This window comes from Gossypium hirsutum, chromosome A04, assembly GCF_007990345.1.
Source record: "Gossypium hirsutum isolate 1008001.06 chromosome A04, Gossypium_hirsutum_v2.1, whole genome shotgun sequence".
Taxonomy (NCBI): domain Eukaryota; kingdom Viridiplantae; phylum Streptophyta; class Magnoliopsida; order Malvales; family Malvaceae; genus Gossypium; species Gossypium hirsutum.
Window position 1 is genome coordinate 69,655,559 of NC_053427.1, and position 25,460 is coordinate 69,681,018.

General features: G+C 33.2%; 1 protein-coding gene and 1 long non-coding RNA gene across 2 annotated transcripts; one reads left to right on the forward strand and one right to left on the reverse strand.

The window, feature by feature from the left end:
* Positions 1-1,501: 1,501 nt before the first annotated feature.
* LOC107947802 (TBC1 domain family member 9B) lies at positions 1,502-20,800 on the reverse strand. Its single transcript, XM_041111096.1, has 18 exons — positions 20,621-20,800; positions 20,060-20,129; positions 19,116-19,925; positions 18,894-19,034; positions 18,666-18,779; positions 5,800-5,858; positions 5,384-5,450; positions 5,172-5,223; positions 4,979-5,071; positions 4,780-4,863; positions 4,272-4,687; positions 4,041-4,102; positions 3,713-3,782; positions 3,508-3,588; positions 3,311-3,412; positions 2,745-2,869; positions 2,011-2,086; positions 1,502-1,818 (listed from the first exon to the last, which is right to left on the reverse strand). The coding sequence occupies exons 1-18, from the start codon at positions 20,665-20,667 to the stop codon at positions 1,744-1,746; spliced, it is 2,544 nt and encodes an 847-aa protein (XP_040967030.1). The 5' UTR covers positions 20,668-20,800; the 3' UTR covers positions 1,502-1,743.
* Positions 14,496-15,851, forward strand: LOC121228016 (uncharacterized). The gene is made up of 3 exons (XR_005925564.1): positions 14,496-14,733; positions 15,026-15,074; positions 15,186-15,851. It is a non-coding gene; the product is annotated as an uncharacterized lncRNA (long non-coding RNA).
* Positions 20,801-25,460: the final 4,660 nt, after the last annotated feature.

Consider the following 25,460-nt stretch of genomic DNA (forward strand, 5'->3'; position numbering starts at 1 on the left):
CGATCGTCTACTGGGTGTCTTCATCTTTACCAATGAAATTATATTCTAAATCTACTTCATAGAAGCTCATTAGCTAATGCTAAGGCAGTTCACACTTCTATGATTAGTTCTTTCGTGATATCTAAAGATGAGGGTGATCATCTAACTGATCCTACGGAATATCGCAGTCTTACTGGCGCTTTACAATATGTCGTGCTTCCTCGTCCTGACATTGCGTTTGCGGTGAATCGCGTTTTTCAATTCATGCATGCTTCTACCAATGTTCATTTTGTTGCATTGAAAAGGATATTACGTAGCACCATCTGACAGGCTATCTTTGGTTGGTTACGCCAAAGCTAACTGGGGATTGGAGTTTAATGATAGACGTTCTACAATTGGCTATTGTGTTTACTTTGGGAATAAACCTGTCTCTTGGTGTTCTAAAAAGCAACAAGTCCTCTCTCGCTCTACGGTTGAGGCTGAGTATAGAAGTCTGGCTGCGGCAACTAGTGAGCTCACATGGTTAATGTATTTACTGCATGAGTTACAGATTTGCTCTACTGATACTCCTACTCTCTGGTATGACAATTCCAGTGTCGTTGTAGTTGCTGCCAATACTGTCTTACATTCTAAGTTTAAACATGTTAAGCTGAATTTTTTCTTCGTTCGGGAAAGAGTGGCTGATCACTCTCTTATTGTTGGCGAAATACCAACGTGTGATCAAGTTGCTGACATTCTCACTAAACCTCTATCAGTTTCTGTTTTTGCTCGGTTTCGCAATCTTCTTCGAGTCTTACCTCTCTGGAAGATAGGTGAATGTTAAAGTAATCTGTTAAGAGAAGTTGGTTAAGATCTGTTAAGTTTTTATGTAGGCTGTTAACAACAGTTATTTCCTTTCTTTCATTCATATGTGTATATAAACAATGAAGTTGATAAATGAAGAGGTAGTGTTTTTTCCCTCAAAGAAATCATTCTTTAGTTTCTATTACGTATTCTCTAAGTAATTTTTTCACACCTCACGCTTAGCAATATCAGCTGTGGATTTTAGCAGCTTCACTTAATACTTGGGACTCCATCTAGTGGTCCAATATATTGGGTAGGGTTAAAAAATTCTCTGGAAAAAAGCCTATTAAAGCTTTCAAGTAGACTAGGGTGCAGAATTTCAAGCTCTTACTACTTGTGAGATCATGGCCTTACCTGCACAGCTCACAACATATTAGCTATGCTAAGCCATTACATTCCAGCAACTGAAGGTGCTCTCCTTCAGAACGCCATCCTACCCTTCAAATTCAAGGCTAATGCCCTTGAAACTTCTGTGTATTCCACTAATCATTTGCCTACACCTATATCAAATCATTTGCCTACACCTATATCAAATCATAAGTCTCTTTATGAGCAAGTGTTTAAAACCAATACCCGTGATTGCATCCTTACGGTATTTACAAAAGATTTAATTTGACAGATTTGAATTAGGGTCGATTTGCATGGATAGTGAAATTGATTCCATTGAGATTGAAAATAACGGTAGTTATGATAACGGGGAGATTGAATATTATATAATATGCTGCTACACATTAGATTAATCTTCAAATCAATCAAGTATACTTGGGTTCATATTGATACTTCATACAAATAGACCCCTCTCTTACCATTAATTTGCTAATATATTCATAAAACTACAAATAAACAACTAAAAACCAATACAGAAGTAGCAGCTCCCATGGCAGTGGAGGCACAAACTGAAAGGGCAACACAAAACCAGGGCTACCCATGACCAGGGTTCTCTCTGTCTTGGGTGCTTGAATTGGATTTACCCTCCATCGATTCCTCGGATTTGCCCTGCTATGTCAAATATCCCAAGTTTAAGGTATTCAAATAAAGGAATAGAAGATAGGCAAACAACATTTCCTAAACTTTGAAACCTAACAAAAAATGCTAGAACAATATTAAGCACCATTAACCTTATTTTAAAGAAAGAGATTGATATTTTCACGGAGTAAAACATGGAGAATTGGCGATGTAAATATTTACCTTGCTCTTGTCACGCCATTTAAGTCCGAATGACAGCAGTCCCTCAACCTTTCTTCTAGCATTATCTAGTTGAGTCCTACAAAAGCAAGCTATCTTTGTAAGACATCTAGAAACTTGTAGGAAATTCTCCATTAAGCAAACAACATTCATAACATGCATAAATAGTATCTCTAACTGCAGCATAGCATTATCCCATTGTCGATTAGAGATTTAAATGTCATTAGAAATCTCAGCCTTAAAACTTAAAAAGGATGACTGTTTTCAACCATAATTTGCGACCGCTTTACAATCTTATTCCTATCAGGAATGCACTTTTGAGATATCTTTACCTCCTGTTTCGAGGAAACACCGAAAAAGAAATCGAATGAAATGGATCATTCCATATCATGTTTTAGGATCTGTATAAAAGCATTTCAACCTGTTACCTTGATTGGAATCCTATAATAAAAGGACTTTGTGCCAACTTCTACAATTTAGTGAATAGTGATATATAGCTATTGTTTCTTATGCACATCTTAAGGGTCAAATCACATCATGCACCTATGTTATTTGCATTTTATGTGGTCCATAATTCTCTTCATCAACATTAAGATGACTGAAAATTTTTCAAAACATTTTCAATACAAGGAAGGATAAAGAATTGGAGGTATGGATCTTGATGTTTAGAGTGTTCGCCTTTTTTGTACATAAGTGAGTGAATGCTAAAAGAGAATGAAGCTCAAAGTGATTCTTACTGTGGAGGAGAGGGTACTTTAGTTAGGCCAGGTTCACTTTGCATGGTAGCCTCCAAAATTGATTCTGCCATAGCCACCCTATCCTCCATCAGAGCAATAGAAGCCATAGCTTTCTCGTATTTTTCCTGCAAATTACTTCCGATTGAGAATTGGTATAGTCGCAAAAGAAAAATCGACTTAAGGGATCTTGAATTTAATCTAAGCACGGAAAGGAAAATAGCAACCACTACGAGGCATCTTAAAGTGAATTGCAGAATTAAAGAACATAAGAATGGAACCAACATCAATTTCTATGGTGAAAGACGCGAAACAATTCAGGAGAATACAACATATCAAGTAGAGGATAACACGAATACATGAACTATTTCGATAGCTTAACCAGTCATGAAGTTGTCAGTGGAACAATTTTCCTATTAGTAGCTTAAATAGACAGAGTAGATTCCTACTTGGTGTATAATTGAATGTCTTTGAACTTGCCTTTCGGTTTTCACTCCTACATGAAAAGATATGAAATCTATGGTTTGACATTATCTGTGATAGCTAGGACATCAGGAACAGATAAGAACCTGAAGCACGATAACTGCGTTTCTCTCCTCGGCTGCATCTTGTTCTGCATGTTTACGAGCATCTTCAGTTATTAGTTGCTCTTGCTCTAGCTGCATCAGAACCTGTAGCACGTGGAAGCTAAAAATCACTAATAACTTGTAATAGAATAAGAGTTAAGCCATAGTTCTAGGAAAAAAAAACATTGGTAAAATTATACCTTATGAACTGCAGCTTCCTGTTCTTTCTTATCGGCAAGACCTTGATGTAGATCAGCAACCTCTTGCTCCAACTCTTCAATCTACAACATTATTAACAAACTTTAAATCCTACAAGCAACTGGAGTAGCCCAAAGCTTACAGAAGAAGTATTGTCGTTGAGCAAATTATCTAGCAGGATATTGGTACAAATAAGTTTACCTATACCTTTGCGCTCAATTCACGCCGGTTATCTTCTTTGACGAGTTCCACAAGTGCTGTCTCTAGCTCCTCAGCTCTGGAAAACAACAGGAACCGCAGTTACAAGTAAAAAAGATAAGTTGTAGAAGCATTTTAACAATATCATAGACAATTTATCCTATTTCTTGAAGCAGACCGCTATCTATAGTTCCACAAGACGCAGTTTCATCCATAGCTATAATGGATAAAGCAACTCCTTAAATGATGAGACGTTTATGATGGATAAAAAATAAATTTCAAATGAAAGCCTAATAGCATCAAGAATCAGAAACCAAGGATTGTAGAATATACTAACCGGAGTACATCAGCTCTTTTTTCCTCAAGCAACCTAAATAACTCAACCTTCATCCGACCAACCTGAACATAAACTATTAATGATTGAAACTTCAAAGGAGTTGCACAGTGGTTATTGATATCCATAAATTAATCAAAAGTTAAACACTATTAGAAACCTAAAATGAGTTCAGTAAGTACAATTACAGCTGAGTCCGGGTAACTAGGTTTGAAATGCATTAATTAAAAGTACCCTCTCCTGAAGATCTAGTACGGAATCGACTTCCGTATCTGCACTTAGGCTAGAGAGAAATTCCTCCAGATATGATGAACTAGGCTCTGACTTAGATGCATCTCCATCAGCTGAATCTTTAGCCGACTTTCTTTCTTCCATCAACGATGCATGATCATGCTTAAAATTGTACAGCTTAGATGCAAGTCCTTTTGAATCTTTCCAAACCTGACGGCCTGTTTTTGTTCTTTCCTCAACAATTAGTAGCACATCTGGTCTATACTTTTCACTCAACTCGTATAATTTAGCATTAGTCACACATAAAAACCCCATGCAGGAAGTCAAAACAAGTTGGCTACTATCAAACGTTGAGCCAGCAAGGGATTGCAGCAAAGTGATGGCATCCCCGGCATCTTTAGTTGTAACTAACGCAGGACCTAGAGTAAAATGTCACATTACTAGATTGCTTTTTGAATTTACCATCCATATATAATGTTTCACATATTTCATAAATATAAAATCTCAATACCATATAACTCTATCAAAGCAAGGGCTGTTCGAAATAGCATAACACGATTTCCTTCGAATAGAATCACATCCCAAATGCGAAGAACTGGAGATAGAGGAATCCATTACAAGGTAAACACGATTTCTAACAGAGAGAGTGCATAAACATTTTGAATGAAGAAAGAATTAAATGGAACTCGCATTGCTACTTTAAATCTTACCACTTTCCCATGGAAGTATATTAATAAAAATGGAGAAAAACCAAGGTGCAGAAAGCCATGTCACCTGCACTCCCAAGTAATCCAGATGGCTGGCTGCACCAGAAGCATAGACCAAAAATTGAAAGTCACCCAAATTGTTTCACAAAATGCTTGTGAAGGTAATTAATAAATAAAAAGTTAAGAAGTAAACAACCCAATTTGGGAAATCTTTCACGCATCAACTCTTCAAACACAAGTTGATCGACCTATAAAATAGAAATATTTAGAATTACAAGTTTGTAAATTGGCAAATCACTTTAGAAATTCTGAAATATCATGGTAACCATGAAGATAAATGCTAAACATAAAAGAAACTAGACAAATTTTCTATCATCAGAAAAAAAAATCCAAAACAAAATTAAAAACCTGAGATTCTATCATTTCCTCTGTATAGTACCCATCAAAGTAATCATCAATAATTCCCACCAAGGTCCTGAAATAAGTTGAAAGAAATCAATCTTTAAAGATGACCTAGCTATTCTTGTACAACGATGATTATATGCATATGTCTAACAGTTAGCCAAAAGTGGTTCTGCACACCCAATAATCATTCTAGGGTAAAATTTACCTATGTTACTATGACCCGAGTATGAGTGCTGTACAAGGGAATGCATTTGACATGAGTTTGTTTAATACGTTTTTCTAACTTATTCGTTGTATTTGGAGTCATATTGCCATACTCATGTCTAAATACATGCCGGAGACAACATAGAAATTTACAACGTATTTCTAGATAGAAATAACAACTTTCAGAAAGCAATATAAAAGCTACTTGAACCTACCAAAATGCATTTTCCTCAGGCATCATAAGTAGCAATAATCCAGCAAAGAAATTCATCGCCTGCATGTATTTGATATGTAAAATCAAATGACAACAATAAGTTCAACAAGCGAAAACTAAATTATGAAAATGTTAATCACTTGCAAAAAGAGGTCATTAAGATCCATTCCAATCAAATTTATATCCTAGGAATTAGAAGCAGGGATTTAAATTGCAGGCCCAGCTGCGTTTTCGGTCGCGTTGTGCTTGTCGCGGTTGCGGACATAACGGATGCTATTGCGGTCTTTGTGGGTATGCGGTTGTGAATTTTTTTAAAAATTCACACAACTTATTGTAAAACATAATAGCAATTCCGGCAGTAGCGGTTTCGGACGGTGTCGCTACCGCTATATAGCGGCCGCTATAGCGGTATCGGACCGCTATTTAAATCCCTGATCAGAAGGTAAAACCAACGAATTGAGTTTTATGCTAAAAGCTTCTATTGATTCTATTGAAAATAGGAATTCTGTTTCTTATCAATTCACTCAAGTATTTACATGGATATAAATACACAACTATGTTAAACTACTTAAGGAAATACAATCTTCACAATAAAATCCCAATAATTTAGCCTTAAGAAATCATATCAGTCTTGATTAACAAGCCTATTACCAAATTGTGATAAATTATGTTGTTGAGTCCTTTAGTGAACACATTAGCTATTTGCTCATTAGAGGCTACATGACTTAAGTCCAAGATTCCGGCAATCAATTTTTCTTTTATAAAGTGTCAATCAATTTTTATGTGCTTTGTTCGATCATGTTGTATTGGGTTTTGGGCTATATTGATGGGATAGTTTTCCTTTATTCAACAACTTCAATTCATCCATAACTTTCAATAACCATAGTAGCTCGCAAACACCTTAAGTCATAACTCTATATTCTGCCTCAGCACTTGATCAAGCAACCACACTTTGCTTCTTGCTTCTCCAAGTGACTAAATTTCCCCCCACAAGTATGCAATATCCAAATGTAGACCTCCTATCATCTAGATATCCGACCCAATCTACATCTATAAAAGTTTCTATCTGTAGATGACCATGTTTGGAAAAGGGGAGACATTTTCTTGGGGCATACTTCAAGTAACATAGAATAAGAACGACAGCCTGCATGTGAGACTCACGAGGATTGTGTATAAATTGAGTACATATGTTATTTCAGGTCTAATGTGTGTGAGATAAATTAGTCTATCAACTAGTCTTTGATATCTCACTTTATCCACTGACTCTTCTATTCCAGCTTGCAACTTATGATCGTTTTCTATAAGTGATTCTACAGGCTTGCATCCCATCATACCTGCCTTAGTCAAAAGATCTAGGATGTATTTTCTTTGAGAGATAAGATACCTTTCTTTGGTATTGGTAACTTCAATTCCCAAGAAATATTGTAACTTTCTTAGATCTTTGATTTTAAATTCTTGAGCCAAACACTATTTTAGTCAAGTCATTTCTTATTCATCGTCTCTTTTCATCACTATGTCATCAGCATATACAATAAAGAGAGTGATCTTACCCTTATGATGTTTCATAAAAAGGGTATGATCAACATTGCTCTGTTGATAACCAAAAGTAATCATAGTTTTGCAAAATCTATCAAACATGCTCTGGGAGATTGTTTCAGTTCATACAAGGTTTTTTTCAATCTACGTACTTTCCCTTGAGTTTTTCCATTATCAAATTCAGAAGGAATCTCCATATATATTTCCTCTTCTAAGTCTCCATGTAGGAATGCATTCTTCACATCAAACTATTGTAGGTTCCAGTCAATATTGGCTGCACAATATAACAAAAAATTCTGATGGTGTTCATTTTTGCAACAAGGCCAAACATCTCTTGATAATCCACTCCATAAGTTTGAGTGAAACCTTTATTTTGGCTTTGAACCTTTCAATCGAACCATTAGACTTGTGTTTCAGAGTAAACACTCATTTCCAACCCACCAAATTCTTGTCTACTAGAGGAGTTACTAGTTCCCAAGTATCATTCTTTGCCAGTGCCTTCATTTCTTCAACCATGGCTTCTTTCCAATCGGGATCTTCAAATGCTTCATGTGAATCCTATGTAATAGATGCAGAGGATAAAGACAAGGCAAAAGCTTTATAGGGAGGGAAAAATGAGTCATAAAAGATAAAATTTAGACATAGGGTGCCTAGTACAGGATCCAACACCTTTTCTTTGGGAAATAGGTTTATCTAAATCATTAGGTAACTCACCAAAAAAGGAAGATTCTTGGCTGCATAATGGTTTATTTTGTTCTAAGCTTTCTTGAATAATTTTTTTAAATTCGGTTTATCCAAACGCCCAACAATCTCCTTTTAAACAGTAGTCTCCACCTGAACAGTAGTTTCCCCTTGAACAATGGTGTTTTCTGGAATAAATTTTTTAATAGTTAATGAGTCATGTATCACTTCTTCTCTCTCATTGTTCTCCCCCTGAAGAGGTGATTGATTTTTATCGTAATAGGGCTTATTTTCTCTAAATGTTACATCCATACTAACGAAAGTTCTTCGTGAAGAAGAATGATAACACTTGTAACCTTTCTGTGTTGGAGAATACCCAATGAACACACATTTAAGGGCTCGTGAATCTAAGTTTTTTTTTTCGATAATGGACATAACAGGCACAACCAAATACCCTTAGAGGAACAGTATAATTATTTTTACCTTGTAAAGTTTCTAAGGGACTCTTGAAATTAATGGTTCTGAGTGGCATTATATTAATAAGGTAGGTGGCTACAAAAATTGCATCCCCCCAAAATGGTTTTGGAAGGTTCATGGTAAACATAAGAGATCTAGTGACTTCTAGAAAATGCATGTTTTTCCTTTCAGCAACCCCATTCTGTGAACTAGTACCGGGACAAATTGTTTGATGAATTATCCCATAAGACTCCAAATAAGTATCAAAATTGTACTCTATACCATTTTCAATTCTAAAAAACTGTATCTTAGCGTCAAATTGAGTATACACCATTTTATGAAAAGATTGGAAGCATGTAAACACATCATTTTTCGATTTTAGCAAATACACCCAAGTCATCCTAGTACAACAATCAATAAAAGTAACAAACCATCGATTACCAAATAATGAGATATATCAAGTTGATCCCTAAACATCAGAATGACTAGTCATAAAAGGAGTATTACTTCTATTATTTCTCAAATGATAAGAATTCTTAGTGTGTTTAGCAAACTCACAAGCTTCACAAAACAATGAATCAAACTAAGTCTTTGAAAATAAATTGGGATATAACTTTCTCATAACAAAAAATAATGGGTGTCCTAACTGCTTATGCCACTACATTATTTCTTGGTTGATAACCTTATTACCTCCAAAAAAAGCTTGAACAAATCTACTACTACCCTCCAACATATATAAGTCATTATGCAATCTATCACTGCCAATCTTCCTCCCTGTTTGAAGGTCATGGAATACACAATAATCAGGGAAAAACTCAATTTTCCAGTTTAAGGTATTAATGTTGACAGTAACAGATAAAAGATTAACTGAAAAACAAGGGACATTTAGTACAAAGGATAGTTTAGTATCGAGTGTACAATTGACAAAACGTGGACTAGTTACAAGAGTAAAAGACCCATCGGCTATCATAACATTATCTTTTGTTTGACTTGGGAAGTAGTTTAAAAAACTTTTAGATGAACCTATCATGTGTCTATTCGCACTAGAATCAATAATCCATGAGTCAGTATTAATGTAAGCATTAAAGGATTACCTGACTTTACAAAATTGGATGTTGGATTTGAGGAAGAGTCAAGTTAGGATAGGAGACATTTAAGGAGTTGAATTTCATCTAAAAAAAATGTTCCAGTGAATGCAGTTTCTTTAGATGACTCTGTAGTCTTAGACAAGTTTACTTGACCCTAATTTGACTTATTTTGTTTTCCTCCCCAGCCTCTGGTGAGTCGACCATGTAACTTCCAACACATGTCCCTAATATGTCATGGCTTCCCACAATGATCGCATTGCAGATTTTCTTTATTAGGGTTACCAATTTTCTTTTGCTTTAAAGAGCCATTAACCCTCAACCTAACCTTCTTAGTTGTTGTTGTATAAAGCATAACACCTTTTTTACTTTCTTCTTGCTAGACATTGGAGTACGCTTCTTGTAATGACTCGGTTTCCAGTGGTGTCAGAAACTCTAATTTTGAAATGTCATTTTAGGAAATTATTTTTGTAAATATTATTATATAATATTTACGAGGCTATTATAGAAATATATTAAAGTTTGGTCTAATAATTTTGTTTAATTGATAGTTAATTGAGGTATAAGTGTAATGATCATAAAGTTAATGGTATCAAAAAAATATAATTTCGAGACTCCATTTTCATAACCTGAGATCGTAAATATTTTTAATAAATGTTTATAGATTTATATTATAGGTGAATTGAAATTTGGATAGGTAATTTTGATAGATTGGTGATTAATTAAGGTACAAGGACGAAATTTTAAAAATGGTAAATTTGTAATTGCTATGAATTTTTATTAATTAGAAGTGGTAATTGTACCACTTTATTAATATAGTGGAAGATAGCTTTGTTAATTTATGAAGAAAAATATTATAAAATTAAGATTAATAATAAAACAAAATAAATATGAAATATAATGAACCATGGTGGAAATAAAAAGAGAACATTTATATTCTTCCTTCCATTGATCGAACATCATTTTCTTGTATTTTTTACGTTTTTTATATTGTGGGAACTTAATCTAGTTAGCTCATGTCTTAATTTATTAAACTGTTAAAGTTTTTAAATTTGTTATAATTGAGAATTAAAATTAAATTGATAGATCTTAAGCTTATAAGTGAAAAACGACTAGTTTGTAAAGTTTAGTTGCTAGTTTTTTAACATAAGGACTAAAGTGCATAATTTGAAATTGGTGTATTATTTCTATAATTATTGATAATATAGGGTTTTATAAGGATGTAACTGAGATCGGTTTTGAAATCGAAGCTCAAATTTGAAAGTTATGACAAATTTGTTTTTTAAGGACTAAATTGAATAAAATGAAAAAATTAGAGGGCATCTGGATAATGAAATTGAATTAATATATGCATATAATAGGATGATATAAGATGTGTGGAATAGATAAATTTAATTGCATAATTGTTTGGATCGGAAATTGGACTAAATCAAAAATAATCGCGGAAAAGATAAAATTGTTGAATAGTCCTTAAAGTTTCAGCTTGTTTGCTTATTTAAATAGGGAAGTTCATATGATATGATTATATTTAAATAGTTGTATACTTGAATTATGGACTTGAGTATGTTTGATAGTAATTTGAATTATTTACAATTTGGTACAACAAGTGAGATTGGACTAAATCGTAAAGAAATGATAAACTAGCTGATAAATTTAATATGATAAGTTTCAGTTTGGGATATTTAATTAATTGATATTTGATTATGACTGATCGAATCGAATTGGTATGAATTTGATTGATTATTGATATAGAGGATTAAATTGAATAGTTTGCAAAATATTTATGACCTTGTAATTGAATATGGTTTGGATAAATTTTGATATTATACCGTTACTAAATCGTAAAAATAACACAAGATTGTCGAAAGAGAAAGAAAAGGTGAGAGTCAACGACGAGTGACGCTAACTTTCGATTTGTATTTTTATAACTCGAAACTAATTATAGTTAATGAATATTCATGATATATTACATTATATAATATTAAGGTAAGCTATTGATAGAAATTGAGTTAAAATATGTTATGCTACGTGATAAATTGATGAATTAATGTTGAAATAAGAATGATGAGATATAAATTGAATTATGTGATGAAGTTAGAAGTTGGTTACTCTATTAAATGCACATGTTTATAATTTGGGATATTTGATAGTACATTGCAATGTCAGATGAGATGCAAGTTGACTAAATTGAGTATTCGTTCTAAGAATCCGAGTCAGGTTGAGAGGATTTTATGAATGGGATTTGGCTATAAGATAAATTGGATATGTATTATGATAGTCTATAATAGAGCATGTACCTAGTGGAGTCATTTTAATATTCTGATATGTTTGAGATAGTTGAAATGGTATAAGGTTGAGTTGTGATGTATAAAATTGTGTATGCATATTAACAAATATGGTAAGTTAAACTTGGAGTTTTTAAATGGCTACTTTTGAATATGAGTGACCAAGCTTAAGTGTTGATATTGATGTAGTTGTTTGGTATGAAAATGTGATGGAACAATGTGAGTTAATAGTATGTTTGAATGTGACATAAGATGTTCAAGTATTTGAAATACTTGGTACAAAATGAGACATTTTACTTTGATGTTAAATTTGAATGATATAAGTATGGTGCATAGAAGTGGTTACTTTGGCATTGTGTTTATTAAAGGTTGAAGCATGAATAGTATATTTTGATTGTAAATTGGTTGAGTTTGGCATGTAAATATGAATGGTGAACTATGTTTGCTTAGTTGATGAGTACATGGGTTTTTAAATTTAGAAATATGACAATTTCATTTAGAATTATTTGAATAATCTTATAGTTATTTAAATGGATGTTTTGGCTCATGTTTTGGTATGGCTTAATGTAAGCAAGATTGTATATTTGCTCAATAAGCAAGCTATTGATTCAGTTTGGTATTATGTAGGCATTAATGGTATGTTTTGCACCACACGGCATGTCCACACGGCACACGGGGCGATGACACGGTCGTGTGTCTATTAGATAATAGGTAATAATAGAAAGACATGGTTCTCGATTGTCACACAAGCTGGCCACACACCCGTGTGAGTACTGTAGATATTGATCATTTAGTTTTCACACAAATTTAGTTTGTTTCACAGCCTAGCCATAGGATCGTGTGACTTTTTTTTGAATATTTGCAATTTGACCCACAGTCTAGATATAAGGTCGTGTGACTCCAGTTCTACAAGGTTACAGCTTGTTACACGGCCTGAGTACACGACCATGTGGCACCTGATTTGCACAATTGACCTTTTTTTGGTAAAAGTTTCAAAATAGTCATTGTTCGATTCCGGGTCAATTTTAGAGCTTTCGTAACCTCAATTTTAAACTCGATTTTGTTTGCAAAGCATGATTTGTGTGAATGTATGTTTTTATTCAATGTTTAGTTGAAATTTTGATTTCATATTTCCTTATTATTGTTATCTTAATAATTGTAACATCCTACAGCTCGGGTCTGACAACCGAACAGGGTGAGAGGTGTTACAGTGAGTATATGTGTCACAAATGGTATGAGCTTAGATTAGGAATGGAATGGTTATACATTTGTCTTTGAATATGGCTACTTGGACACAAATTATAAATGGTTTAAAACTTTGTTATGCTAAGATGTTAGTAAACTTGATGAATTAATTACAATTGTATATGATTTTGTATAAAATACAATATCTAATAAGTTGTAGTATTTAAGCTTCTGTAAACTTTCACTAAACCTGGAAATGATTTTATATTAATTTGAATGAAGAAATTAGGTGATATTAAAAGTGGTAAATTGGAAAAATAGGACCGATAAGGGCATCTTTGCTATGCTATGATTAAAAATGTTATTATAATAAGTTTGATGAAATGCCTATATATTTTAATGTTTGAAATGAGAAAGATTGTTGTTAGTTTTGCACACTTTTTATTTATATTGAAAATATAAAGCTTGGTAACTCTAAGTTATAAGAATAAGGTAGATATAAGTATATAGACATAAATGTTTATTTTGTGAGGAATTGTTAATGTTAATTTACATACTTAAATTAAAGAAATACCACTAAGTATTTTACTTAGCGTATAGTTTATTCTCTCTGTGCACATATGAGATGAATTCGAGATTCTCGAACATCAACCTCAGCACCCAATCCACAATCCTGACCTTAGTAATGTCCTTTGGTTTCCATCTTTATTTATATTTGGCATGTACATGATAAGTTAGGTTTTGTGGTAGTTAAATGATATTATAATTAAATATTATATCTTATAACCTAATAGTAATATATATATGATGGGATTGTTGTTTGTTATTAGGTACATATATGAATGAAATATAAATTTACTTTAGTATGATTAACAATTGTATATTCGACTAATAATTATCATTTAAACTGTAGCTTAGACCCTGTGATTGGATCGTGTTTAGAGTGTTACACTTTCTTAAGAGAAGGAAAAGGAATTTTGTAACATCCCAAAAATCGAGGGTTAGTAGAATCGGGTTTGTGAATCAAGATAGAGTGGTCATGCCTTAATTTTTTATATTATCTATGCATTTTTAGGAAATAAATGAGGTGTTGGTTTGTTGGATAAGTGTTAGTGAAACATTCCTTGAAACCTAAGTTCAAATCCCTTCTCTCTCACCATTTTTATTATTTTGCTAATTTTACCTTAAACCCTAGCATGTGGCATGCCTTGTTTTTAAAATAAATATTGCAAAATTATTTTAAGAATGAGGAAAAATTCTAATGATTAAAAGAAATATGATAAAGTATGGAAATTAAATGAGGTCCCAAGTTTGAATTCTTTCTCTTGTAAAATAATTAAATTTTGCAAAATCCCTTATTTTTTTAATGTATGTGCCATCCATACTCTTGAACCCTAAATATAAATACAATATTTTATTATATTTTCATGCCTTTAATTTAATTTTTTCCTACCCAGCCGTTCACCCTCTTCCTCTCATCTTTTCTTTTTAATTTTCTTTCTTTCTCTCATTGTTATCGTCGCCTATACCTCCCATTTTACCATCTCTTTCTTCTTCTTTTTGCATCAAGATTGTGCACTACCTCCTTTACTCTATTTTTGTCATTTATCCTCATCTAAATCATCCCTAAATCTAAAATCTTGAACCCCAAGATCGATCTGAACATTTCCAAGAAAGTGTCGTCGTCGTTTCTCTCAACTAGCTTGGGTAAGATCTCTTCTCTTCAATTTTTTTATTACTCTTGTCAATTAAAAATAAAAATTTATAGATCTAGAATTTGGGGGATTTTAAATGATTTCAAATTTATTTTTCCAAATTTTAATGTGATCTCAAACCTTTTAAATTCAGCCCCAATTTTGGCCACTATAGCTGGTGGTACGTGCGTCTATCTACAAGAAAAGGGGTTGTTTTGTTTCTTGGTTCTTGCCCATATTTTTCCAGCATTAAATTGACTTCTTGAATCCTCCTAATCAATATTTAATCACATGTTTAATTACAGAAAGACGTTCTTGATCAATTAGCCATTCGGATCTCACAATTCGGGAAGCGTAAGTGCAATTAAGGATAACTAATTTGTTATTTCGACATAGTTGTTGGGTAAATGTTATGAATTGATTAAATGAAAGAATTTAATAATTAACTAGCTATTGATTTTCCAGTATATTATTGAATTAGATGCTGACCCAAAAGCCCCAAATCATCCGTAAAGGCGAAGAACGATTGTACGTACGGTTCGCATCGATACAGTGTAAGGAATCTAATTATTTGGATTCATAAAATAGTTATAATTTTGACAATTGGTTTGAACTCATAAATGGATGTTTAGGGGCTGGTTTATGCAAATTGATTGAATTTATACTAAATTTTGGTTTAGATTCGTTTAAGAAATTATTAAGGAAAATTGGAAGATTCGCTAGTGTGCTACGAGGAAGCGAAAAATAAGGTGTGGGTCCTAAACTCACAAAATTGTTTGAAAATGTTAAATATCATGTTATATTTGATAAATTAACTTGCTAATATTGGCTTAATAGCCAAATTATTGATTTTGTAAGTGGCTGAACCAGGTATGATTTGAGCCTTAAAAGATTGACATGTTGGCAAAATTGTTAGTTTGATAGTATGAATATTTGATTGATTTTGTAATTGCATATTTGACTTATGAGATATGAAAATGTTTGACTGGATGATATAATGTGTTGGGATATTAAGCTTATGTATAATTTAAACGCATGAGATATTTTTTATATTGTGTACTGAAAAGAGTGCTATTTATGCACAATGAAAATCCGTAAAGTATATGAAATTGAACGATATTGATTGATACCTACACAATGGTAATTTGAAAGATTGGAACACTATTTTCATTTACTGAAAGTATGTGATTATTGAAGACATGCTAAGCATGTCAAATGAATGTAAAAAATATTGAGATATGATTATGTATGAGATTGTGTGACATATTGCATATGCATTGGGTTGGGATTTTGTGGTTGACGGAGGAGTTCCATAGAGTACAAGCAGCATATTAAGTCCACATTATTCGTAGTTAGTGCACTACACCTGGAGTACCGAGGGGAATGGCGATTTATCGCATTTTTACTGGCAGAATTTTCTACATATTGTTATCGATAGTTTTAACCACAACGGGCTTAAGCCCATAATGTGTTGGCATTCGAATAATCGGTTTTGAGGAACTCGTGGTGTGTAGCAAATGGTATGGGTAGGGACCTTTTTTACATTACATCATATGCACGACATATTCGAATGTTATTGATTTATGCTACGTATTGTATTTTGTTGTATTGAATGATATCGAAATTAATTATTGTTACTCGAATGAATGATGACCCATGCTCATACACCGTTTGACATCAATATTGATAATGGCTATGTAATGATATGAAATTCCTATGATGGTTTGGTGTTCTTCTAATAAAGCTAATATGTTTCACTGTATTTGATATTTATGTTTTTTTAAATAATTGTTCGACTCACACTGAGTTTTTCATAAGCTCACTCCCCAATAGTGTTTAACTTTTCAGGTAGAAACTAGGATCGGACCCAGCATACGGAGAATCTCCTTGGACCTTAGACTATTCTTAATAAGTATTATTAAGTCTTTATCGATTTTGGTTTGTAATTTTTAATTATTTCTGGTTTATGGTTTGGTTACTTTTCTTTTGGGGATTTTTGTATGCATGGATTACTAAAGCATAATAATTGGATAATGCATGATATCGGGCTTAAGTAAAATTTGATATTATTCCCTAGTTTTTGTTGTATTGCAAATAAATCATTTTTTAAAAATAAATCGATAAGGCAACTAAGTTTCCAAAATGACTTGAAAAATAGTTTTTCCGCTGCATTAGTTTAACGTTGAGTTTTCTAAACAAGAAGAGCGACAAGCAAACGATTTTTCTAAAACAACACCATCAACAATAAAATGAATCCTAAGTATAAAGGACCTAATGAGTGAATGCTTTTAAGCTAACTCAAAGTACAACTATGGTTTTTCCTCTAAAATGAGTTTATTTAAGGTCTTCAAAAGTAACTTAAGTTAGCTTAGCCATTTCGGTGGCTAATGTAGCCTTTTCAATCTAAGCATAACCTCTAGATTGGGTTTGGGAGGTTACAAATTTTTTTCGAGAACTTGAACCTAAATTTGATCATACTCGATCTTTAACCCGACTAGAAAGTTGTAAGCCCTCTCTTTTTCCACAAACTGTTGAAACTTCACTGCATCTCCAATATAGTCTGCTTGGAAGTCTTGGTAATAATCTAGCTCCTTCCATAAACCACTCAGTTCAAAAAAATATTGAGAAGTTGATATCTCACCTTGCTTAGTGTTGGGAACTTTATTGCAGATTTCAAAAGTCTGAGCATTATTCCCAACTTGTGAGTAGGTAAAAGCAATTGCATTCCATATTTTTTCTGCAGAGTCAAGTAACAGGTATGTTTTGGAAAAAATGAGGTTGCATAGAGTTTATAAACCAAGACATAACAAGAGAATTATCTGAGTCCCACTGATCATAAGTTGAATCATTCACAGCAGGCTTTCTCGAATCACCAGTAATATACCCCTACAGTCCTCTAACTTTGATAAACAATAAGCATAATTGTGACCATGCAAGATAATTGTGCCCACCAAGTTTTACAAGATTGATTTGCAAAGAGGGATTATAATAATTTTTTTTTGTTTATGCCATATTTTTCTCTATCTCTTTTTTTTTCTAAAAAAAAAGCAGCATGAGAGCCAATAACAGCAAGGGAGACTAGAGAATTACCAACAAAGTCAATGGTGGTGGTCAGAGAATCAAACTCGATGGATGTGAGCTACACACGCCAGTGCGTAGGTAAGTACACCAAAGGTGTGGGTGGCGTGTGAAGGCCACGTGTAAGGAGTTTGGTCATCGGATTTTAAGGTTAGCTTGTAACCCTGTTGAAGGGGCAGTAAGGGAAAAAATAGGCAAGAAAATAGAGAGTACCAAATTGGATTTTCTAGGGTTTGCAAGGGTTTGGAATTTCAAAAAAAAAAAGGGCTCCCTAAATATGGTTCTCAAGCTCTTGATACAATGTTGAAAATATGAATTCTTTTTCTTATCTATTAACTCAAGTATTTACATGGATATATATACACAACTATGTTGAACTACTTAAGGAAATACAACTTTCACAATAAAATCCCAATACTTTAGACTTAAGAAATCATATCAACCTTTTCTATCAAAAAAAACAAAAGAAATGATATCAACCTTAATTAACAAGCCTGCCAATAGTAAATGGTCAACAAATTCTCCACTAGACGTTACCAACTTTAAGTTGCATAGTCATAGTTTAAAATTAAATCATCAGAGTTGTTCTTGACATCCCAAGACCTTTTTCAATCAAAAGAATTATGACTCTTTGTGCTATGCTTATACAACATGACTTGGACATGGAAAATATAAGAATATTGGATAAAATTCTAGATATAAATTAAAGAAAAGTTTCTTGGACAGATTCTAAAGAACATAAAAGGGCAAACTAAACGGAAATTCTAGATATAAATTAACGAAAAGGATGTAGATGGACAACTATGCAAAGTATAAGTTGGTTTCTACTGATAAAGGAAGAGAAAGTTATTATAATTAATCAATTACCTGACAGTACCCAACGGAGGGGTTATGCCGAGCATATGCTAAAAGTAAACGCCTCAAGGAATCCCTACCATTATCATTCAAAGTTGGATGACCTGGAAAAGTGCGCGGTAAATCCTGAAAACAAACAAACAAGTTAGCTTAAGGAGGAATGTAAAAGTCAAGATAAAGCAGAAGATGTAGCACCAAGTTGTTTAAAGGATTGAACAACAAAATCCTGGATCTAATGACCTTCTCAATTTGCTTTCTCCATCTTTTGAACACACTTGATGAGTTACTATGTTGATCATCATCATAGTTTTCATGAGCCACCAAATCCTCGTAATATCTTTCCACTCGTCGTGCCTTAACACCTACAAAGGCTTGCCATATCTACAAGGAACATATTATAGCAAACAACTCATTTTTTGACAAATACTATGATAATAACAAATAGGGAACTTTCAATCTTACCTCTCCTCTGAGATCCTTTGGCACTCCTCCAAGAACAAGGCTTTCCAGCTCTTCTTTCCAAGGAAAGGGTGGTTCTTGAGAAGCCTCGTTGTCTGCATTACTTTCTTCCCCAGTTGGGATTTCATTAACACGTACCTTTTCCTCAAACTCATCATCGGATTCTCCATCTGGAAATCTTGCCTCTTTTATTGATGGAAGATGGTCACGACTTTCATTCATATTCATATTTTCCATATTCTTTCGCTTCTTAACCCTGGAACCCATCATATTCTCAATGACACAAATAGCTGGTCTAGTCTTGACCCATCTTTCAACCTTGCATGTCCTTGTTTCTTCTGCGAATTGCACCTCCTTTTCACTCTCAGTTGAATAAGCAGAAAAGGGCTCTTCTGTTCCACTTTCTGGCGAACCGACAAAATCAGGCTTTGCACTTGGAGTATCTCCTTCCCTATTTCTCTCTAAAGAAACCTTTTCATTTAACTCAGTGGCTTCAGTCCGTGATGTCTCTTTGCTTTCATGTAGAGAAGCAACTTCTTCTGTGACTTTAATAGCATTACTTTGGAATGCCTCCTTATATTGCACCTCAGAAGCAACTTCTTCTTTCAATTTTGTCGCCTCTTCATTTGCCTTAGCCGGTCCCGCATGCAATGTCTCTTTAGTTTTTGCCTCGGCAGGAGCTTTACTTTTTAGCTCAGTATCCCCAACCTGCGATGTTTTTCCATCATTCTCCTCGAAAAAGCTTGGTTCTATATGTCTTGCAAGCTGGTCAAAGAAGACTTTCCATATCTCCGATCTTTCCTTTTCCTCTTTCTGGCAAAGTAATTAATATATCAATAACCAAAATCAAGTAACCAACCATAAATACTATATTGAAATATTTTTTTCATAAATTAATGCAATAGATCATTAGAATACAAAAATCAAACCTAGATGGGAATTTCTACCTTGTAGATATTAACATAGTGTCTATATGTTTGTATGTGTTGAGGTCTCACTGCAAATCCATAGGTGTCCCTGTTCACATTATTGAACTCATTTCCAAATGAAAATTAAACCAAAAAAAAACCATAAGATTAAGAACCTAACTTCAAACAATTTCAATGTCAAAATGAATAGAAATTTATACCAAAAAAATAATATAATTTATAAAAGAAAAAGCCAGAAACTTGCTTGGAATCACTTTCCAAAGAGTATCTGCTAAAACACTTACAATTCTACAACTGTCCATAACTTTCTTTTTGTTATAAATTAAACTCATTCAACATTTCACAATGGATTAAACCCCTTCACAACTCTTTGTATACTATAGAAATTACAAAATCCAATAAAAAATAAACCAAAAACTCTACCTTTTCTAGCTCGAAAAAAAAAAGAAAGAGAAAATTCAAAAGCACAATTGATGAAATAGTTAAAAAATATAAAACCCATAAATTGTCAAAGAAAAAAAGAAAAAGGAGAAATCAAGGTTTAAAAGACAAATGTAGAAACAAGAAAAATTCAAGTACCTCTTTGGTTCCACAGATTGAAAGAAAGTCAAGATCGATTCTGGCATTGTTGCTTTGAATGTTGATTCACAGCTAGAAATTTCTTTTTTCTAAATTATTTTTTGATTAATAAAATTATGAGTTAATTTGTATGATTGGGAAGATCCAAGGATGTTTCTTGATTTTTTTTCTTACAACTAAATTTTCAGGGCCTTTTTAAAAACAAAAAAAAAGAACAAAAATTCTTGAGTAAGCTCGATATTTGTTTTGGATTCTAGTTGTTACAATTAGAAAGCGGATAGACACGTGTGTTAATTTAGCGGGCTTTTTTGTTTCAAGCAACGTTAAAATCACCGATGAACTTGGATTGGTGACGACGTGGCAATGAGTTTGATGGATTTTTTATTGAAATAAATTTAAAAAAATTATATATCAAAATAGGTTATCAGCTGTATTATTTATTAAAATGAATTGTTTTTTTAGTCGCGCCTATCAGGCGAGACTCTTTTTTTATATTAAATTTTTTTTTGTTTTTAAATAAAATATTATTTTTTTATTTTTATTAAAAATATTTAAATTTATATACATGTAAAAATACGATCAACGAGTCAAAATACGGGTAAAAAATACTCAAAAATGGGTCGCGCCTGATAGGTAGGCACGAATGGCCCTGTTCCCCTCTTCCCCGCACAGTGCACACCCCCCGACCTGCTATCTGCTGCTACTTGCTGCTGCATGCATGGCCCCTTGTTGCTGGCTGCTGCATGCTGAGCAGTACATATATGTGTTATCCCATTAAAGGGAAAAAGAAGATTGCAAATGGGGGACCTTATAAGCATGGTCCCCCAAACCAAACACCACCCACCGGAAGAGAGAAAGAAAAGAGAGAAAGGAGAAGAAAAAATGAAGAAGAAGAAGAAAGAAAGAAGAAGAAAATGTAATGTATTATTTTAGTAAATATTTTTGTTTATAATTTAAAGAGTTTAATTAAGATGTTGTGAAATTTTTTGTTATTAATTATTATTTATAAATTATTTATGTTTAGTGTTTATGGTTTTAGGTTAATATTTTGTATGAATGTAGTTTTTTTTTAATAATAATTTTAAAATTAATTTGTTAGTACTTTAGAATTATGTTATTAATTTTTTGTGTTGTAATTATTTTAAAATTAATTTATTAGTAATTTAGGATTAAGTTATAAATTGTTGCATTTAATTTAGTATTTGGTGAGTTTAAAACATATAAGCTTATAAAAAAAAATTAAAAATCATTTCAAAATGAAAATGAACTTGGACAGATGTTTAAGCTCATTTAATTTTTTAAGTTGCTGTTAAGTATTTGTATGTTAATAGTTGTTGTTAACTCATTTAATTTTTTTTATATCAACTTGGATATCAATTTGTCTAAGTTTAATCATTACAGACTCTTTTCATAAATTTATATACTTTAAAATTATTTTTATAAAAAAATGATTATAGAAAATTGAAGAATATAAATCAATTATTAACATACCAATACTTAACAGTAACTTAAAAAAATTAAAAAAAATTGATAATAATACATCAATAGTATCAATTAAAAGCGTTTTCTAAAACTCATAATTAAGAAATATTTTGAACAATGGGAGTAGAGTTTTGGCTGTGTGAAAAAATATGAGATATGGATATTTATATCTACAATAACAAATAGGATATGAATCTTCGAATTCCATTTAATGCACAATTGATTCCAAGTATGAATTAAGATATTGACAAATGTATTTATTAAAATTATTTAAAATTTTAATTAAAAAATTTAACACCCACAAATATCAATGTTGTGTTTAGTTTAGTATATGGTGAATTTAAAATTAAGTTATAAATTATTTTAAGCTTAATTTTTTGGTAATGTATTTTGTGAGTTTTTAGTAACTTATATGACAAGGAAGTCTTCAAACATTTTTAAATCTATATAAATTGCTAATGTTTAGTTATGTGTTTTGTGATTTTTTAGTAATGTATTTTTAAAAAAATAATTTTATAGTTATTTTGTTAGTAATTTATGATTAGGTTATATAAATTGTTAGTGTTTCTAGTGTTTTGTATTTTTTAATGTAATTTTTATATAATGTAATTTTATTTTATTTTTTATTTATTTGACAATTTTTATTGATTTATTAAAATGTTGATTAAATTTGTTGTTTTTTTATAGGTTGTTTGTTTGAAAGAAACTAATCAAGTATGTTTCTATTTCTATTTTTATTTTTTTAATTCATATGTTTTTATGTTTAGATAGTTTATATTAATTTTAATTATATTATTATTGTAATCGAAAATAAATTTTTTTATTGTAGGTAAATTATGGGAAATTATTAAATATTTACCGTGTTTTGTTTCTAAATTTTGAAATAGTTTATTGTATTTTTTGAAACAAATTAAATGAATTCATTTTTTAATTGAAGATTTGCAGCAAATGGGTTCTTTGATTAATAATAATAATCGCATATCAAGTACTATTAATGATATGGTAATAAAATTTTTATTTGATACTCATGTTATTTGCGGAATTAAATTATATTGTATTAACTATTTTGCTAATTTAATAGTGTCAAGGCCCGTACCGCGTATTGAGGGGCCGTGTTAATAGTGTAGGGTTTCTGCCAGATGAACGCCTAATACCATATTTGAAGTTAGCTAGGTTCGGATCAGCGGTATTGATCCGAACTTTTGATCTGCGATACGACTTGATTTCCACTTTAGTAGAGCAATGACGTCCGGAGACCCACAAATTTCATTTGTCGTACTGGGAGTGCACCATCACTCTAGAGGATGTTGCACTACAGCTCGAGCTTCCCATCGACGAGAATGTGGTCATTGGCGTAAGTTCGATCTCTAGGTCGGCTACCCTTTGCTATGAATTACTTGAACGCTCGCCAAGTGAGGGGAAATTTACCAGTTTGAGGTTTTCATTGCTAAAGGTCAATTTTGAGCATTTGCCGAAAACTACCAATGAATAGGAGGTGATGCAGGCCGTTCGAGCTTACATTATGCACCTTATAGGGGGTGTATTTATACCGGATACAAACGGCAGTGCGGTCCACTTGATGTACTTACCTCTATTATCCAATTTGCATAACACCCGTTCATACAGTTGGGGTTCCGCAGTGTTAGCCATGCTGTATCGCGAACTTTGTCGGACGACAGATCCTTCTGCGATTGACATAGGCAGATGTCTCATATTGCTGCACTCGTGGGCACTTTACCGGATGTCATTCTTAGCATCCATTAGTCACCAATCATATATATATTTCCACTCGTTAATAAGTGATAAATTTTTACTCATTATAAGAATTAGTTGACTTTCTTCGGATTATATTGTTCTAACAATTTGTTTTCGTAGATAGAGCACTAATCCGGGTATCGGGAGGTCATACACGATTCCGATATACCGTCTGATGATTGAGAATCATGTTGGAGAGGAGGTAAGTTTTTTTAATATAAACTTAATTTTATTATTTTATCTCACTCGACTCGCGTTAATATAACAATGTTATTAATTGTGTAGTTCATTTGGATGTCGTATTCTATTCCAAAAATTATAGTGGTTATTCCCTCATCTGCCCACGTCTACTCAAACCTATGGTGCATCAAGACACCCGTTATCAATTTGCAGGTAGTGGAGTGGTATCATGGCGATAGAGTACTCCAGTAATTCTGTTGCATACAGTATATCCCAACACTGTCAGTATGATTGGAGGAGATCCATGGGATAAGCAGGAGGGGGAAGTATGGAAATAATTGGTGAGAAGTGCATGAAAAATATATTACGATGTGGAACAATCGATTGGGGAGGGTACCTTAGATGGATCGTGCTTTGGATCTGCAGCCCTCGTTAGAGTACATACAGTGGTACTGTGAGATAGGGAAACCATTTTTGTTTGGTGGGTGGTCGATGTTAGTCCCTCCGTATACAACACGAATTGGACAACCCCTTCCAGATCCGCATCATGCACCAGAGCCAGAGACAAAGCCAGAGCCAGAGCTAGAGCCAGAGCCGGAACTACACTCTGGAGATAGTTCTTATCATCCAGAATTAAGGAGCGATGACTATTTCTCGGGCTCGTCAGGCCACGGATATCATTCAGAGTTTGATAACTTCAGCCCACTACCACCTTAGTACTCCAGTCATCCTCACTCGTATCCACCTCAGTACTCGGCTCCTTTCGACCTGTATCTACTGTCGTTGTAACAACCCTTACCTGAGTCCGAGGCCGGGACTGAATACGAGACATTACGAAACTTAAATACATGCATTCCAACATTTACAAATCATAAAAACTTGATTAAATTTAAAACTTTTCAAACTTTGTCTAGAATTCCTTATTAAGGGCCTACGAGGCCCAAAGCAAGCTTTAAGGACGATTTAGAACCAAACCAGATCCTTTAAAGAACTCTAGAAATTGACTCTTGAAACAGGGGCACATGCCCATGTGGAAGGGGCAACACGCCCGTGTGGCCTTCTTGACATGGCCATGTTAAAGGCTTGTGCAATTCACACAGCCTAAACATATCGGGACATGCCCATGTCCTTAACTCATGTGGAATTAATTCCTAATTCGAACCTACAGGGGTTTTCACACAGCCTGGCATACGCTCGTGTCTATGGCCCATGTCCCTCACATGGCCATGACACGCCCGTGTCTCGGCCCGTGTTCAAAAACCTTGACATTTTATTTCTGACGTCAGCAACCATTTAGGGGCACACGGCCAAGGTACACGCCCATGTGTTAGGCCGTGTGGTGAATTTAATTTCACATTTAAGGTGCAAACTTCACACGGCTAAGACACAAAGCTGTGTATCTGTCCGTGTGTTTAATACCATG